The sequence below is a fragment of the Chrysemys picta genome, chromosome 6 (genome assembly GCF_011386835.1).
Source record: "Chrysemys picta bellii isolate R12L10 chromosome 6, ASM1138683v2, whole genome shotgun sequence".
In the NCBI taxonomy this organism is placed as follows: domain Eukaryota; kingdom Metazoa; phylum Chordata; order Testudines; family Emydidae; genus Chrysemys; species Chrysemys picta.
Window position 1 is genome coordinate 126,376,390 of NC_088796.1, and position 18,599 is coordinate 126,394,988.

At 42.1% G+C, this 18,599-nt stretch overlaps 1 protein-coding gene across 2 annotated transcripts in view; it reads left to right on the forward strand.

The window, feature by feature from the left end:
• Positions 1 to 18,599, forward strand: part of GAK (cyclin G associated kinase) — a 98,572-nt gene that overhangs the window by 58,902 nt on the left and 21,071 nt on the right. For both annotated transcript variants that reach the window (XM_065549802.1, XM_065549803.1), the window contains exons 18-22: positions 3,327 to 3,406; positions 3,810 to 4,003; positions 5,451 to 5,609; positions 6,766 to 7,257; positions 9,670 to 9,840. In XM_065549802.1, coding sequence (XP_065405874.1) covers positions 3,327 to 3,406; positions 3,810 to 4,003; positions 5,451 to 5,609; positions 6,766 to 7,257; positions 9,670 to 9,840 — 1,096 coding nt within the window. The remainder of the gene's footprint in view (positions 1 to 3,326; positions 3,407 to 3,809; positions 4,004 to 5,450; positions 5,610 to 6,765; positions 7,258 to 9,669; positions 9,841 to 18,599) is intronic.

Consider the following 18,599-nt stretch of genomic DNA (forward strand, 5'->3'; position numbering starts at 1 on the left):
TGGAAGTCTAGCTCAAAGAATTTAATGACCAAGTCAGGGGACCTAGATAATCTCTATCCAAAAATATTAAAGGAACTGCCACATGAAATTGTGATCCCAATAGCAACGATTTTTAATGAATCCTTAAACTCGGGAGTCGTACTCTGACTGGCAAATTGCAAATATGTTTAAGAAATGAAAAGAAAGTGACCAAAGAAACTACAGGCCCGTTATTTGACCTCAATTATATGCAAGGTCTTAGAACAAATTTTTAAAGAAAAAGTAGTTAAGGAAATAGAGGTAAATGGTAATTGGGATAAAATACAACATAGTTTTACAAAAGAGAGATCCTGCCAGATCAATCTGATCTTTCTTTGAAAAGATAATTGATTTTCTAAACAAAGCAAATGCGTTAATCTTATCTACCTGGATTCCAGTAAGATTTTTTTTTATACAGTTCCATATGGGAAATTATTAGCAAAAATTGGAGAAGATAGAAATGGATATAAACTGGCCATCAATAAGTTTTAGGCTTGAAATTAGACAAAGGTTTCTAAACATCAGAGGAGTGAAGTTCTGCAAAAGCCTTTCAAGGAGGGTAGTGGAAGCAAAAAAACCAAACTTGTTTCAAGACTAAGTTTGATAAGTTTATGGAGGGGATGGTATGATGAGGTTGCCTACAGTGGCATATGGCCCATCTGCAACTGCCATTAGTAAATATCTCCAGCTATCAAAGATGAGACACTAGATGGGAAGGGCTCTGAGTTCCTATAGGAAATTCTTTCCCAGGTGTGCAGCTGGTGGGTCTCACCCAAATGCTCAGGGTCTAACTGATTGCCATATTTGAGGTCAGGAAGGAATTTTTCCCTAGGTCAGATTGGCAGAGAGCCTGGAGGTTTTTTACCTTCCTCTACAACGTGGGACACGGTTGCTTGCTAGTTTGAACTAGATTAAATGGTGGAGTCACTGTAACTTGAAGTCTTTAAATCAAGATCTGAGGATTTAGTAGCTCAGCATAGGTTACGGGACTATTACGTGAGTGGGTGGGTGAGGTTCTGTGACCTGCAATGTGCAAGAGGTCTGACTAGGTGATCATAATGGTCCTTTCTTGCCTTCAAGTCTGAGATCTCTGTATGAATCGGTAGGATTTAACATACTGGATCAGACCATTGCTCCAGCAATTGTTGTATCTTACATGTAGCCTGTGGCTGACATACCATCTATTTGGAAAACTTGCTTTCCATGTGGAATTTTAATTGGACTCTTGCCAGATCAGAAAAATCTTTCTCCTAATTCAACGAAGAAGCCGCTTTAATGACATTTGGTTAAATGTTGGGGGAGGCCGCTATCCAGTCATAAGCAGTTCTTGATGCCTTTTTTAGAAGCTTTTCCCACTTCCTGGTAATTGAACGCTGATATTTGTTGACTATGAAAATTGCTGCCAGTGCATTGAAAGTGGAGAACTAGCCCTGAAGGTTACTATTTGAAACTAGAAATGTCTGTTACTGGCTACAAAATAAGTAGAGCTGATTTCACGTTTTTCAAAAGCCACAGACCAGGATAGCAGTGTCTTACTGGAAGCAGGGTATGTAAGACATTTTGTCCTCTCTTGAACAAAGCCAAGACTTTTAAAAAAATATGTGTGTAAAGTTAGGCTCCTAGATAAGTTGCTTGACTTTCCAAAGTACTGAGCACTTACCCGTTAAGCCTCTTGGACATTGAAATTTTCAATTGCCATGATCTCGCTATTTTAGCTCTTTGTCCTAGTCGAACTCCAAGCCACAACACTGGTATGTGGAGTGACAGCCCCAATAATGGAGTTGGCCTGTTTTGACCTTAATGTGACTTTGCCAATTCTGATCTTCCAAATTGCACTTGGTTATTCTGTAGAACTGGGTTGTCGTGTATGGATTTTGACTGAAATGAAGATGTTACAATAGCAGTTAAAACTAAAAATGAAACCTGTTGCTTTGCCTTAAGTTTATGTACATTAATTTGGTAAATGCTGCTCTTCGTAATCAAGTGCAAACACATCAACAAGAAAGAGGATTATTCGATCTGTACTATTCACAATACCTTTTTTTTTTTTTTAAACTCCTTTTTGAAGTTCGGAGTCAAGTTTAGATTGAGTTTGATAGTGTTGCAAATATTACAGCAGGTATCTCCAGATAGTGCTTTTATACATCTTCCATGCTCTTTTAATTAGAGTATGAGCAACTCTTGAGTCTCGGGAAGACATGCTGTGTTTTACCTTCATAGTAAACGGCTCTGAGCAAGAAGCAGTGGTGTTTGGAGAGGGAGCATTTTAGGCAGCAGCAGGGGAGTTTGCTCTCTCTTTTGGTCTCGGAGAACTTGGCATTAGCTTTGGGCTGAGATTTCTGAAAGGATGGATTGCCCTGTGTACTTTTTGGCTACCTTTCTTCCAGGACTGATGTATATGTGTAAATAAAGGCAAACTACTTACGTTGGTGTTTGCAGAAGGGAAAATCGTCTTGTCTGTCAGCAGAAGGAAGAGTTGAATATCATGAATCAGTTTTTAAAAACCCCTATTATGCTGGCCAGTGTGAGATTGACAGCCAGGATATTGCACAGGAAACGAATAGAAGTCCTTGCATACACATGACATACTGTGTAAACATAAGTACTGAGATGCTGACAAACTTTCACTTGATTAATACATCTAGTTCTCTTTAAGCTGTTCTCCCTCAATGCTGTAAATGGATTCTGTAAGTGTTAGTTATTCTGAAAAGGCTACGGAAAGATCCAGAGTTCTACCCTACAGAATTAGGTCTTGTCTTCAGAGGCAGATTAGGGGTTTGTGGGGCCCTGGGCAAGAGCAAGTAAGGGCTTCTCCCCATCCCTTCTGCCTGCAGTCCCTCCCGGCGCTCCTGCTGGGGAGCGGGGTTGGGGCGCAAGGGCTTCCCCCATCCACCCAGCGCTCCTGACGGGGATCGGGGTTGGGGTGTGGGGGCTTGCCCTGCTCCCCAGCAGGCTAATCTGTCACTGCTTGTCTTGAGTTTGAGCATACTGTACTAGCTTTTGATGAAGCTTTTCCCAATTTGTACAGGTGTGAGATTAGAATCAGATTCCTTGTGTCTTTATTTCTGATGGTGTTTCTTCAATGATACTACCAACTTACTTGAAAAACTGAAATAAACAAGTCCAAATTCAGCCATCCCAAGAAAAATGCTATATGGAGCTATTGTATATTTAGAGAAGCTGAACTGAAAGAGAATGCCTTCATGAATATCAAAAATGCTTTCCACCAAAAGGAAAGTAAGATACAGAGTCCTTATCTTCTGTTACGCAGAATTATGTAATTATCCTATGTTTTCTCCTCCCCATAGATGGCTTCAATGAAGATGTTCCAGATTCAGTTCCACACAGGTTTTGTGCCCCGGAATGCCACCACAGTGAAATTTGCTAAGTATGTGAATATTTTGCTGAACACAATTTGCAGAAACTTTTTTCAAATTATTTTACTTGCCAGATCAACAGATCCAGGGGGGAGTATGTTTTATTAGTGTGGGGAAATGATAGCTTTCATTTTTAACAAAATGAGTCCTGGCTTTTGATTGACTACACTTCCTTTGACTCAGCGTCTCTTGATGAGGGGTTTTCTTGAAATTTCTTCATAATAAATCATCCCTATGAGATTAAACAGGGAAAAAGTAACCAAATCCAATTGGTTTTATGCTTTGCACACCAATTCCGTAGAAGTACTAGTCACTTAACTTGCTGCAGTCCAAGACAGTGAACCTGATGGGCTGATGGAATATTTGCCTTGAAAGATTTTTGATTTGTGATTTTATTACATCGCCATATTACAGGTATGATCTGGATGCTTGTGACATTCAAGAGAAATATCCTGACTTATTTCAAGTGAATCTGGAAGTGGAGGTGGAGCCCAGAGACAGACCCTGTAGTGAACGAGCGCCATGGGATAACTTGAACATAAAGGGACTGAATCCCAAGATCCTTTTCTCCAGTCGGGAGGAACAACAAGAGATTTTATCGAAATTTGGTAAAGCTTAACTTTGGAGGCATTAGAAACTTTAGCCTGTTTCCTGTCCTTTTAAAGCATTCCAGTTCAGGACTCTTTTGTTTAGTTTTTAGACATACATTTTTAAACAGACCTTTAAAAGGGAAAACTTAATTCTTGTGAACAGCTGTGCAGTACCCTTGCCCGTTGTTAAGGAATAGGAGTTTTCCTTAATACTAGATTGTAATTAGCCCAGTATTTTTATCTATATTGGCACTGTTTTCACCTTTTCCCAGAGCTCTGGAGGACACATCAAACAAAAATACTTGGCAGTTGAGCCCTTGGCCTCCAAAACCTGGGGAGAATTCCCTCCACTTTCGCTGATTAGCTGAACTTACGCTTTCATCAATGCAGTTCAAAGTATTCTAGCATTCTCCATAAGTGGCCTTTCATACCCATAATTCAAAATATATTGTTATTGAGATGTTTCTTGTGCATAGTCCAGTAGAGTTATGGCTTGTTTCTCTTAAGATTTCCCCTGCATTAGTGAGTGTCCGTTGTTCTTGAAGGGATCTTACTTTGTCAACATTGCATCTTGTCTGTTTAGCCAACTTCCTCGTTCTGGATATATTTTTAGTAATTTTTGCCAGGATTGCTGTACTTAATGTTTGCTTTTTTTCTTGGTCTTATTAGTTTTCATGTTCCACTCCTTCATCCTTTCTTTAATGTTCTCTAACATGGCTGTATTTAGAGAATAAGTAAGACCTCACTTCTTGTCTTTCTGCTTCTTTTATCTTTTTTAACTCAGTGCATTTGCTTTTTTCTTCACTTTTCTCTTGACCCAACATAGTCACTTTTCCCCTTTTCTTATGTTTTTAGAAAAGTATATTTCTGCCAGGCTTGCATTTTGCATTAAGCCTTGTTGTTCTTTCCTGAACATAAATCTCCCTTTTATATTGTAAGTACTTTCTATGAGTTTCATTGAACCTGTTCTTTTTGGGTTTTTTTGTGGGAGAAGGGAAACGGAGCCATCTTTCTGTGTCCTGTTTTGAAATGGCTGTGATTTGTTCACAGCCCTCCTGTCCACCTTGGTCTATTTTGTAATATCTTCAGAGTGTTACTGGTATGCAGTAAAGAACCAGAAATGGATGGCAACTGACTTGAATAGAGTCACATCAGTTTAAATATAGGACACAAAACTCTACTAGAATATTAAGTCTGATACCTTAATTTAATTTCACAGCTGTTACATGTGTGGCTGAAACCAGGGTTAAAACTCCATCCTAAATTCACAGCTGTATGGGCTTTTTCCTACACAGAGACTAGCAGCTTGCTCATGAGATCCAACCAAGAGTTATTTCCTGACTGCCACCTTGATATGTTTTTGAGTAAGATACCACGTGCTGCATGTTAGGATTGACACAATCTGAATTTTTCCAATGTCAGAACTGTAGGTCTAAGGTTTTTGGCTTGAAATTCCATCTGACAGGTAAACCTGAGCTGCCTAGACAGCCAGGTTCAACAGCACAGTACGAAGCAGAAGAGTCCAAATCCGAACAGTCTCCCGAAAGCGCACCCACAGAGCCGGACTCTCCACAGAGCAGCAGCACTGATGCAAATAACTTCTTCCATACTCTGGACTGGGAAGGTAGGTGAAGTTGCTAATTATTTACCAAAAGGACTAATCTCTTGTGCAATACTTCAATTGTCTCCCCCCACTTCCCCCCCACCTGCAAGGATTGCTCCAGCGTTGGCACATTGTTACATAGTGGAAGCAAAGGGACAGATCATGATTGTTTCAGTTTTGTGTGTTGCCTCATCAGAGGGCAAGTAAAAACCATTTTAAAAAGAGTGAGCTTTTCAGGTCTGCGAATGTTGCTGTCCAGCTTCATTTGGGATCTCCAAATCCGCATAAAGTAAAGGTAATAGGCATGCGCTGCTGCTCACAAATCAAACTGAGGCAGGGCTGTATCCTCCCCCTTCCTTTGTGGATGCTGGCTGCAAAGCGAGCAGGTGGAGTGGCCAAGAAATTCTGTCTTGGGCTGAACTGAGTAGGTCTGGACTGAAAACATGGCCTGCCTGCTCTGGTGTTTTCCGAGAGCGCTGTGTCTCCACGCTGTTCCTGGCTTTCCCCAGCACTTGACAGCAAAATTGCTGGGGTGTCATTGGTGACAGCGTTACTACTGATTTTAGAGCAGCAGTATAATACAAAGCCTTTAAACCATAATTTACTCAGTGTCCCAAAGGGGAGTGTCAGACTGAAGGCTCTTCCCCAGTGTCTCACTCCTGTCCTCAACTCAGATCATATCTCCTTGTCCAGCACAAAGGGTTTGCTTTAATTGTGCAGTGTTAATAGTTGCACATGTTGAGCGGTGGAGGAATATACTACTTAGTCACATTTCCGGTCCATGTGCTCTTGGCAGTCAGAGCCATTCTGCTCCCTTGGCTTCCCCTATGGGAAGGGGGGTATTTACCTCTGAGGATGGAAGGACACGAGGGGGAGGGGATGGGGATGGGGGGGGGTGGCATTTGTAGCTAGTGCTCAGTAGCAACAGTCCTGGCCTCTAGTGGCTGGAGGATAAACCTGCAGGAAAACAAGCTTCTCTTCTCCCCCCGCCCTTCCTTTTCTGAGCAGGGCAAGCTAGTGGCACTTCACTTCTCTGTCCCTGCCCCCTGAGCCTTCTTGTGCAAGGAACTTTAAGTTCAGACCCTGGCACTTGAACCTGGTTTCTCCTTGTTGAGCAGGAGAATTCTCTTAACTTAGGTGTTATAAAAAGGTAAATCTGTTTTTATTCATTCAATAGAAGGAAAAGATCCAGAGTCTGAAGCAGAGGACCGCTTGTCCAAAGATAATCATCCTGGACTGATTGATGACAGGGATGAAAGTGACCCATCAGATGAAGAATTTGCTGCATTTCCTAGTGAAGGAAGAACAGAAATAGTTGAAGAAAAAGAAAAACCCAGTCCTCCAGAAGAAGATGCAGATATATTCTTTGAAGCTAATTTTGAAACACCATCTGCCCAACCACAAGAACCTCAGTTGGAAGACCATGTAGATTTATTGGGACTAGACTCTGATGTTCCATCAGAGCAGAATCAAACTGCCTCAGATATGAAGAGCTCCTCTAGCAACGCAGACTTACTGAACAATTTGTTTGTGGGTAGCACATCGCAGGTTTCAGAAGGGTCTACTGGGGACCTTCTAGGAGAAGGGGCAGACTTCTTTTTCAGCAGTCAACCTCAGCCTTCAGCTAGTAACCAGAGTACATCTCCACCCACAACATTGTCTTCTGCTGGTATGTAACTCAATTCTCTCTACTTCGGAATTGTGATATAGTGTGAATAACTGAATGAGGCAATAACTATTAGCTGTTTTACTATTTTTCTGTTTGTACACTAGGTTAGTACCATGTTTTGATCTATATCTAAAAGATCTGTTGCCGTCTGTCATCAGAATCTCCGAAAGGGGCACATAATACTTAGACCTTTTAATATGTACTTTGTCTGTTTCTTATGACAGAATAATTGCTTCATAACACTTAGCAGCTTTTCACATGGCTCAAGTTTACAACCTTCATTGAAAAAGCCACCTTTACTCAAAATATGACATTGGCAGTGTTGCATTTTTTCCTGTTTTCATGACTTTGAAGTACAGCTTCATCTGAGTTTTACACAAATTCATCTCACTTCGTTTAAAAAAAAAAATCGATACAAAAGCGAAACCTTGTGCTGTTCTGCATGCAAAAGTGTTGATTTGTTTTATGTTCCTCTCTGGACCCAAGTACATAGAACTTACATTGCCAAGACATGAAAGGATGATTACCCATTTCTTCCTCCCGTTTTCCAGAGGTTGATAGCAGCTTTGAGTGAAAGACGACAACTCGATCATTACTGAGTCTTGCACTTGTATACAGTCATTTATCCCTGTCAAAAGACAGGAGCTCCAAGAAGTGTTACTAACACATCATTAAGGAACTACTGGATGTTACTGGTCTGAGTCTTTGACAGTGTGTGGACAGGACTGGGCCAGTGGTAGGTCTTGATCCTCACGTAATTCAGCATCCGCACCCTCATAAGACTAAAGTGCAAGGAGAATATACAATTAAGCAAAACCTTGCCAACTGCCTGATCTTCAGAACACAAATTATTTTGATTTATGTAATAGAAGTCCCGCTTTCCTTTATTAAGAGGGCTAAAAGGACTAGGATCCATCAGTTTTATTCCTGATTTAGAACTAGTCTTAATTCTAGAGTGCAGAATTCCTTCAAGCTTAATGTAGTATTAAATGTTCCTTCAACCCAATTTTTTTGCCAGTTTCATCACTGTAAATGTCATTCTAAAATATCCCTGTTACAATGACATCATTTTCTTTGGGAATTGGTTAAGGGATCTGACGTAAATGCACAAAAATCATCAGATTTGGACAGAAGGCTAGAATGACATGCTACATTACTGCATTCTAGATAACTTATATGATCCCTGAAATATTTATTTCCTGCTTCATTATTGCTGAGTTGTTTGAATAAATAAAATTATTTAGGTTTAGCATTTTCTCTCATTGGCAGGAGTCCATAAAAATATAATCAGTGTAGTTTATCCTTTGACTATGCGCTCCTTGTTCGATAACTTAGCCATGGGGAAAGCACTGAGAAATGCACCTCAACCTATTGTTACATTATATAAAGAAAGTAACCGTCATATAGTAGTTTTGTTGAATTACAGGAATGAGTATATCTGGTGCTTCTACTGTTTTTTTCAACTTGCATATTACCTTCTTAAGTCAGATCAATGTCTGAGATTCTGTACCTGCATGCTGAAGCAAAAGGCAGGCTGTATATGCATGAGATTCAGTGTTCAGGATAACATGCTTTACAGCATCATATGCAATATAATCATGTTATCTAAAGGCACATCAGGACCGGATTATCACTCCTGGATTCTAGTTTTTGGAGTGAGACTGGTAGAAGTCCCTTAGTTCTTGAAGTTCATTCACCCTTGAGGGCAACTGGTACAGGGCAGAGCTTGAGCCAAGCCTCTTGCTGGCCATCACATGCCATCCCCTGCTGGGTATAAATACTGTTCCAGTTAGTTCTCTCCCTGCCAGTGGTCACTGAAGTAGCTCCCTCCTGGACACTGTGCTGCTGCCTTCTCCAGCTCGTGTGTCAGCACGATGAACATGAATCACCTTTAGTCATGCCTTCCTTGTACTGTGGCTGTTCTGTTTTGTTTTTGCTAGTTTAACAACCCACTTTGGTTACAATTTATCTGGGGCTCTGGGATTCCTATCTTGTTGCTGACTTCTTTTTAGATCTCCCTACTAATGTGACTTTTTGGATAAATGTGGGCTGATCTGAAATGAATGACTCAAGATTGAGGGAATGGCTTGTGTAGAGAAAACTAGCGTTGTGGCTGAATTTTTATACAGTGTCAGTAAGGATTTCCGTTGGAAGGGATAATTGTTTTCCCTGACTGTGATTGGCTGAAATGCTCTGCTTGTCTAATAGCATGTAAGTACTAATGTCTGGAGGCAGGGACCGATCGTTGTCTCCTGCCGGAAAGAAGAGAAATTTCAAAAGCCTTCGTCAGTTGACACCCATGACCTCACCTTATTGCCCCTGCCCAAGAGGGTGTAAGTAAGTTTTTCCTGTGATTTTATTTGCAGTAACACCTGCCCTCAAGATAATTTTGTTTTCTGCCTCTTTCTTTAGCTGATCCATTTGACCCATTCACAATGTCATCAGGATCTGAGAAGCCGACTTTGTCTGGTTCTGATCTCTTTGGAGCCTTTCTTAATCCAAATGCAACATCTACATCTAGTATATTTCCTTCCACACACAGCGCACCACCTCCTTCTTCCAGCTCAGACTTCTTACGTTTAGGTAAGTGTGCTTTTGGCATGATTTTTTGGTAAGGGTTTCTGTGGCTTTCCCTGGGTTTAGTTCTTTACTCTCTCAGTTTAGTCAAGGTTGATTAGCGTCTAACAGATCCTCTTGTTGTGGCTGCTATTTTAATAAGCTCCATGTTCCCTGTGCACAGATGAACATGTCCATCTGGTAGTATTTCCTGTATAGTGTTACTGTAGTAAGTCTTGGTACAATTATTTTGCTAAGATTGCTAATCTTTTGCTAATCCTGTGTTTAATTTTCTTCTGGAAGATGACAGTGTAGAACTGAGGTTACACAGAGTGTTGTGTTTTCAATCTCATTAAATTACCTAGATTACTAAATGTAAATGTGATTTACATGCTTAGGTTTGAATTAGGTTCTTAAGGTCTTGGAAAGGGAGAGTAGAGGAATACAAGTGATTCTGGAATAGGATCTGATAAAAGAATGTTGTTTCCTTAAACATTTCAGAACTGAGGCTAGTTGGAACTACTTGTACTGAAGTAATTTTGTTAAAATATATTTATAGGCTACATTATATAATACTTGGAGCTAATCTAATTTGTTTCAGTGGTTTCTTCCGGCTACCATAGGCAAAATCCTTTTCTCCATGTGCTTCCTTTTAACACTATATCCAAGTTAGTTATAATAATTACATAAAATGATTAATTTTCCATAAATGCCGATAGAACTAGTAATACAAACTGTCACTCAATAGCAACTCACCTATATACTCATCAAAAGCAAATTTCAGTTTTCCAGTACTGTGTATGTAAAGTAACTCAACAGCATTTAAAGATTAAATCATCCATTTAGATTTGTCAGTTAACTCAGATACTATCCAATGAAGTTGTAGACTACATGGTTGCTTTACTAAACAGAAACAAGTTAAGTTACTTGATTTGGACTGTAAAAATTTAAAAATATATATCCCTGTTAATTAAAAACGGAAGGTACAAGAATTCTGTGTCACCCTTTAAATTCTCAGTTTCTCATAAAGCTAAAATTAATCTGTGGATTTTTCAATTTAATTTTTTTTAATATTCAGTGAGATGTGATTCAGAAGTATAACTGTCATGCAGTAAATTTGCCATAATAGTTACACCTTCAGATTTTAATTTAATTGTAAAATCTGAAATCTGTGTTAGAAACATGTCTGAATTACGGAGCAAATAAAAAATACAGCACCGTCCATATCGGTATATGAACATCTTTCTGTGAAGGTAGTCGCTGGATAGGGCACTGGCCTGCCATTCAGAAAAACTTAGTTCTATTCTGGGTGTGGTGTTGATCTTCTGTAAAAACTTCACAACCCCTCTCTTTGGGTTTCTGTAGCTGTAAAACGAGGATAATGAAGCTTAGCCCCCCTTGTAAAAGAGACAGATCTCAGAGTTTTGTAAATACGAGAAATATCTGTGCACATACTTTTAATCATAATGGGCAAAAGTAAAGTGCGCTCAAGTTGTACTTCCTACCTAGAACAAACCAATGCTATGCCCCATGTCCCTGATGAATCGCCCAAGGAATAATGAAAGACCCTGGCATAAGGATACTCTTCTAAAACTCCACTTAGTGGAAATTTCAGAGATGCTAATTCCCTAAAGGGGCTCGTCCTCTTAGAGTTGTGGGAACAGTCTGCATCTTTTTTAAATAAAGGGCTAATGATGTCAGGTAAATGGGAGATTGGGGAGTGGCCTATCTAGAAGGCGAAGCAAATGAATGAAGAAGACTATAGGTCGTGGGCTTAGGTCACTCTCTCCTGGGGATGGGAGCGGATGTTAAGGGAGCACAGATGGCTACCACTTGCTGTGGCTCCTTAAAATATTTCTTGAAGTCTAATGTGGACCCATCAAGTTGTGTAAATGGTTAGTCTTTAACCACATGATAAAACTGTTCGTTTGTCTTCACTCCCTGTCCCCTTTTGTTATTCACTTATTGCCTCTTGTCCCCAGGTTGTAAGCAGTTTGAGGCAAAGTGCAGGTCTCACTTTACTTTCGTACAGCGCTAAACAGAGCCGGGCCCTGGTGGTGATTATGAGATTACTGTAATGTGAATACTAGACTGTATTCAAAAGCTTGTGAAGGTGAAATACCCACTCATATAATTTAACAATGTCAAAACAGGAGCTCAGTGGGAAGGGACCCATTTAGAGTCAGGTTATAGGTGCCATGGCATTTCAGGGGCACAGTTCTCCATTTTCTTAAGTTGGGTAGTTCTTGCTGTCTCAGGAAGAGATCCTGCTAGATGGTTAACGTGACAAATAGCATTGCGTGCACCTCGCCTGAGGGAAGGGCCAATTTTGCTAAAACCTTGAAGTTCCCTGTGGAAGAGAGGTAGTTTCTGCACACCAAGACAGAGGCCAGATATCATAAGGCATGTTGGACAATATCCTCTGTGGGTCCTATGACTACTGCTCACTGCCACTGTGGGGATTTCGTTTCCTTTCATGTCAGAGGAAGTGCTGTGGTTTGGTACAAGGTCAGCCATGCAACTTTTTCAGCTTTGCCATGCAGTCAAGTACAAGGCTAGGTAGGATAAATATGTGGAACCAGAAAAATGGTTGTGTGAGCTATATACAGTTAAGAGTGAGCTTACAAAGTGTGGGTGATAGTAAGGGGATAGTAATACCTTTTCCTCACCTCTGTTTTTTCCTCTAGTTGACATATGGGGCATCTTCTCCTTCTCAGAAGCTTGCTTTATGGAAAGGGTTTTTTGGGACAACCTCTTGTCCTTGATGGAGTAGTACTAGATTACTTTGCAGTGTGCCATATTGCAGTCTGACTATTAGTCACATATAAGTGGTATCCAAAACTGGGCAAGGCAATATTGGATCACACACTAGTTTGTCCTTAAAATGAGAAGCCAATCAAAGGGCTATGGCTGGACATACCTTGTCTATATTGTAAATCCGTGTAAATATCATGTTATGCTCTCACAGGTTTATAAAACCACCCACACTGGAATCATTTCAAAGCAAGATATTACTTGAAAATGATTTTCCCTTTGCAAAATTGAAGCAGATGCCAGGTATGTGTGTAGGGGAATCTTTCATGCTTTAGGGCAAGGTGCAATTGTTTAATGATGCAGGAAAACTGAATATACACGTTACCTATTCTCATGAATCCCATCTGAAACTAGGGGTAATATAGAAGTGCAGGGATTGTTGACTAATACCAAACAGTGAAGAATTTTTTCTTCTCTTAAAGGTGTATCCCAATACTTGTTTCTTTACACAATGGTAAGGCCCATTTGCATATTCTCAGCTGAGCTGCTGTATTACTGATCAATATGAAGGCTGTCTGATGATAAATCATCACTTGTGCAAGTGAAAATAATGGCATAGAAAGTTTCAGTATCTACTTAGATAACAAGTGTCGCGCGGAAGAGGAATTTTTTGGTAGGAAATTAGAGCAGACCAAGGGGGAAAAGCCTTTGCATGGATTTAGAATCCTACCCTGTATCTGACTCTCAGAGGCTGTCTCTCACAGCTTCCTGGGTAGTTCTCTGTCATTCGTTGGTTTGATGAATGAAGGGCTTGGTGGAGTTGTGATGGCTGCCTGAATTCATCAGCCACGGTCACTGGGAGTAAGCCCATACCAAAGTCTAGACAAGTTCACCTATCGTGTAATGTGTCTGAACAATTACAGTACATGTACTGCACTACCTACTGTCCCATTTGTATTGTAACAAAAAAGTAAACCAACTTTTTTCAGTTTAGTTGGCTGGAAACCGGCTTATCTGGAGCCACACAAGTTCTGTCTACACTACAGAGCTGACCATGTTAAAATACAATTATGAATCCTGGTTTTGAAAAAGCCGTGTTATACCATTTTAGGGAATTGTTTTGAAGGGACTGTCAACCTGAACTCTGAGTTGACTAGTTTAAAGAAACGAAACAAAACCCCCCTCCAGATTCTAATAGGATGCCCTTTAAATAATACCCAGAATAAAAATGAAGAAATTCCTCGAATAAGACATTCTGCTCCCTGCTAATATTTTATATGGGTTTTTGGGACAGTTGAGAAACCAACTACCTGGTTATTCAAGGGAATAGCAAACTTGTGCAGTTGGCAGCACTTTGTGTAGGGTCAGAGGAAACAAGTTGAACGTGGGACTTTTCATTTACAGTGATGTTTGCTGTTATAACAATAGGAGATATGAAGCTGTCTTTAAGAAGTGCTTGCAGGCTTACGGACACTTGAATCCTGATGGATACATCTGCCTAGACATGATAGGATTGTAGTAGCATCCTTGCTGGACCAGGTGGCCTAGTGGTTAGCGTCCACTCATCTTGGGGGGAGAAGGGTAGTAGTAGGAGAGAGCAGGTCCACCCACTCCACCACGCTCTGACCCAAGGCCCTCAAAGTGTCAGCAACATTGACCCCCGGAGTGGGGTGGGAGTGAACCCTCTGTTTTACCCTCCTTGGGTCGCTTGCTACCACTGCTCCCTCCGCTTCTGGTCCCAGATAAGGAAAAAGAAAATAAAAAGGAAACCAAACCGTTAGCCTCATTGGGCTCAGCATAGCATCCTGGTGCTTCCGGGAGGTGTCTGTAATCCCTTTTCCAGGAGCCCGCAGGGGTAGCTCTGCACTTCTCCCCACTTCTGAGCTGGGTTGCTCTCTTTTCAACTCTGCTTCCGGTTGGAGTAGGCTCTGCAGGGTTGGAGGAGCGGGGCTAGCTGGGCCCAGCATTGCCCTTTTACTCCTTCTGTCCCAGTGTGGGTTTGTATACCCCATCACGAGGCTATTTTAACATGGCTGCAAGATGTTCTGTCTGCACAGGCAAAAAGAAACTGTTTAGGCCACAACCATGATAAAATATGTCTATTTGTGTAGTTTAGACAATGCCTAAAGGCCCTTATGCACTTCAGGTAGGGGAACTGGGCCACACTGTTCCACTTTGTCATGTAGGCAGGATGGAGCAAAGCAAACGGGCAAAAGTATTAAAAATCACTGAATTTGCAGTATAAACTAACAAGATATCTCCTTGTCAATTGCTGGAAATGGGCCATTTTCATTACCACCACAAAGTTTTTTTTTCTCTCCTGCTGATAAAAACTCACCTTAACTGATCACTCTCCTTATAGTGTGTATGGTAACACCCATTGTTTCATGTTCTGTGTGTGTGTGTGTGTGTGTGTGTGTCTTCCTACTGTATTTTCCACTGCATGCATCCGATGAAGTGGGCTGTAGCCCGCGAAAGCTTATGCTCAAATAAATTTGTTAGTCTCTAAGGTGCCCCAAGTACTCCTGTTCTTTTTGTGGATACAAACTAACACGACTGCTACTCTGAAACTTTACAAAACTAGTTACCTAGTTAGACCATGCCCTGCCCCAAAGATCATACAAACTAGTGTTTACAGAAAAATAGTACAGTTCACCCACATAAAAACTGAGCTCACCAGTGGTGTCAGTCTGTGGGGGAAATGAGAGAGGAAGCACTAGGATGCCAGTGAAGGCAGTCAAAGGCAGTCTTTCCCATTAGGAGGTTGTCTTTTCATGCAGTTAACTATGTTCATTTAGGACAGAGGTGGGCAAACTATGGCCCATGGGCCACATCCAGCCCGCGGGACCCTCTTGCCCGGCCCCTGTGCTCCTGGCCCGGGAGGCTAGCCCCTGGCCCCTCCCCTGTTGTTCCCTCACCCCTGCAGCCTCAGCTCACTGCGCCGCCGGCGCAATGCTGTGGGCAGCGGGGCTGCAGAGCCACGGCTTGACCCGGTGCTATGTGCTGCACGGTAGCGGGGCTGGCTCCAGCCAGGCGGCATGGCTGCCTGTCCTGGAGCTCTGGGTGGAGCAGTTGTAGTGCCACCAGCCACCGTGTTCCAGGCAGCGCGGTAAGGGGGGCAGGGAGCGGGGGGGGGGAGAGAAGGGGAAGGGTGTTGGATAGAGGGCAGGGGAGCTTGGGGTGGTGCTCAGGGGGCAGGGATGTGGATGGGGGCGGGGCAGTCAGTGGAGATCAGAGCATGCAGGAAAAGCACGAGTGATGGATACAGCTTTCTGCAGAGCTGAGACTGGAGTGAAGAGGGAATTGTGTGTATTGATGCAGGCCTCAGGCTATGAGGACATCAATTGGACCCTCTACCCACCAACCTCACAGGAACCTGCCTTGCAGCAGTTGTAACCTAAATTCCCCAACCAGCCCTCCTGGATGCTAGGTGGAAGGTGAAAAAGCCCACACAGCAATGTGCCAATTTTGTCATATGGGCAAAATCCCTTTCAGAACCCCAAACTGGCGATAAACCAAGCTCCTGGCACCCCCGAGATCCAGCAACTAGATTAAGGGTGGGAAGGATGTGGCTGAAAGGAGTCCACAAAGTGTATAAATTCCCCCTCCCCCCCGCCCAAGCAAGGAACAGACAGAAGCCAATCACCTGGTCACAGCACCACCCCAACTGTCCATTGGCAACAGCAGTGGACACAATAGGGCCAGATGCAGCATGTGGTCCCCTGCTTTTGTCCCCTAAGCCTTGCACCATGGGGTGGGAAGAGAGAAATAACCATCCCCACCCAGTGAAGGCAGGGAGGAGAGGGGAGAAAAGGAATGGGCATGTGGCATACTGCCTCAGCTATTCCAATTCAGATCTTTTTCTGCCCCAGAAAGAGTCTCCAATGTTCCCGCCCCATCAAAGCTGTGCCCCGGCTAGTGGGGGGAGCATTAATTGAACTTTTTGCGGCAATTCCCCCAGTAGCATTGGCTCTGTTGCACATGTTTAATGATGACCCAATGTCTGAAACATTTGGTAGGAAATTTCTTTTGCCATAATTAATGGATTCAGAAAATCAGCTGACGTTGCTTAGCATTGAGGTGTGGTGTTCCATAGATAAGCTGAGCCAATATTACTTGTACTGAGCCATCTTTTACTCTATGGATGAGTGAATTGCTATTGGATTTTTGTATTCTTCTTTTGTGGCTGTTATGGATAATGGTTACAGTCCAGCCCAGGTCAATTATACTCTTGATGAAAAAGGCTCTGCTATGCCCCCTCCTCGCAAGGACTGAATAGTGGTCTGTTAAACCTCATGTCACTGGAGAGCTTCTGAAAGGCTGGCTGGCAGCAAGGATGGTGCGTGTCTCCATGGTGAAGAAAATCCTCATTCACTGAAACAGAAATATCCTCAGGTTTCAGGTGTTCCCTTTCCCCCCGAACCAGGAAATGGATCTCTACAATTGCAAGCTTGTGTGTCACATGCAGATAGAACCATTCTGATCCTTCCTGTCAGTCTGTATCTCTGGTCCCCCTTTGCCCTAGCAGTCAAGAAAACAGAGAGCACAAATGCATTGCAAAATTGTGTATTATTCCGGGTTTAGTTTCTCAGCAAACGGTTGGAGGGAACGCTCAAAGCTAACATGAGGTGCTAAATATTATTTACTAATAAATGCCAATGTATCTAGCACTTCTGACTCTGAAAGGGCACCAAATATTTGTGTCCTTTCAGAGTCAGAAAAGCCCATTTTTTCTCCTTCAGTGATTCCCTAATGAGATTGTTGTTCAGCATCTGTCATCAGATTTCCTTTGGCAGCAAACTGATGTCTCACAGGCTCCATAAAACCCAGCAGAAATGGGGGAGGTAGGTTGCTGTTAGGGATCTTTCAGATTGACCTCCAGAATGAAAACTCCTCAGTACGGTGTCTGAAGTGGCTCTCTGTGCGCTCCCCCCCCTTCACCTTGTGGTCAGGTTTATGCATTTATTTTAATAAGAAATTTAGAGAATGCAAAGATAATTGTAGTGCTGTTAACTTAAGGGAGTGTTGTACAGTAAGAGGCAAAACCCACTGAGTGAAAAGACGCACAGACTGGTGTACGGTGACCTGAAATGCAAGTGCAAAGGAGAGCAACTTCTTTAGCGAGAGACCGAGAGAGACCATGTCCAGAGCGCTACCACGGACATGTAGAGCAAAACACAAGCACAGCTAGGGTCATTTGAATCGAGAAGCAATTTTAAACTCATTAAAAAGTGAATTAGTAGTATTGTCCGTGTTCATTAAAATAATCCACTGTAATGAGATGGAGTGAACTCAGTGTCGGAGCAGTGATGGGTGCGTATAATTCAATAATAAAGGAATGAGTTTCAGAGTAGCAGCTGTGTTAGTCTGTATCCGCAAAAAGAACAGGAGTACTTGTGGCACCTTAGAGACTAACAAATGTATTAGAGCATAAGCTTTCGTGGACTACAGCCCACTTCTTCGGATGCATATAGAATGGAACATATATTGAGGAGATATATATACACACATACAGAGAGCATAAACAGGTGGGAGTTGTCTTACCAACTCTGAGAGGCCAATTAATTAAGAGAAAAAAAACTTTTGAAGTGATAATCAAGATAGCCCAGTACAGACAGCTTGATAAGAAGTGTGAGCATACTTACAAGGGGAGATAGAATCAATGTTTGTAATGGCTCAGCCATTCCCAGTCCTTATTCAAACCGGAGTTGATTGTGTCTAGTTTGCATATCAATTCTAGCTCAGCAGTCTCTCGTTGGAGTCTGTTTTTGAAGTTTTTCTGTTGTAATATAGCCACCCGCAGGTCTGTCACTGAATGACCAGACAGGTTAAAGTGTTCTCCCACTGGTTTTTGAGTATTTTGATTCCTGATGTCAGATTTGTGTCCATTAATTCTTTTGCGTAGAGACTGTCCGGTTTGGCCAATGTACATGGCAGAGGGGCATTGCTGGCACATGATGGCATATATCACATTGGTAGATGTGCAGGTGAACGAGCCCCTGATGGTATGGCTGGTGTGATTAGGTCCTATG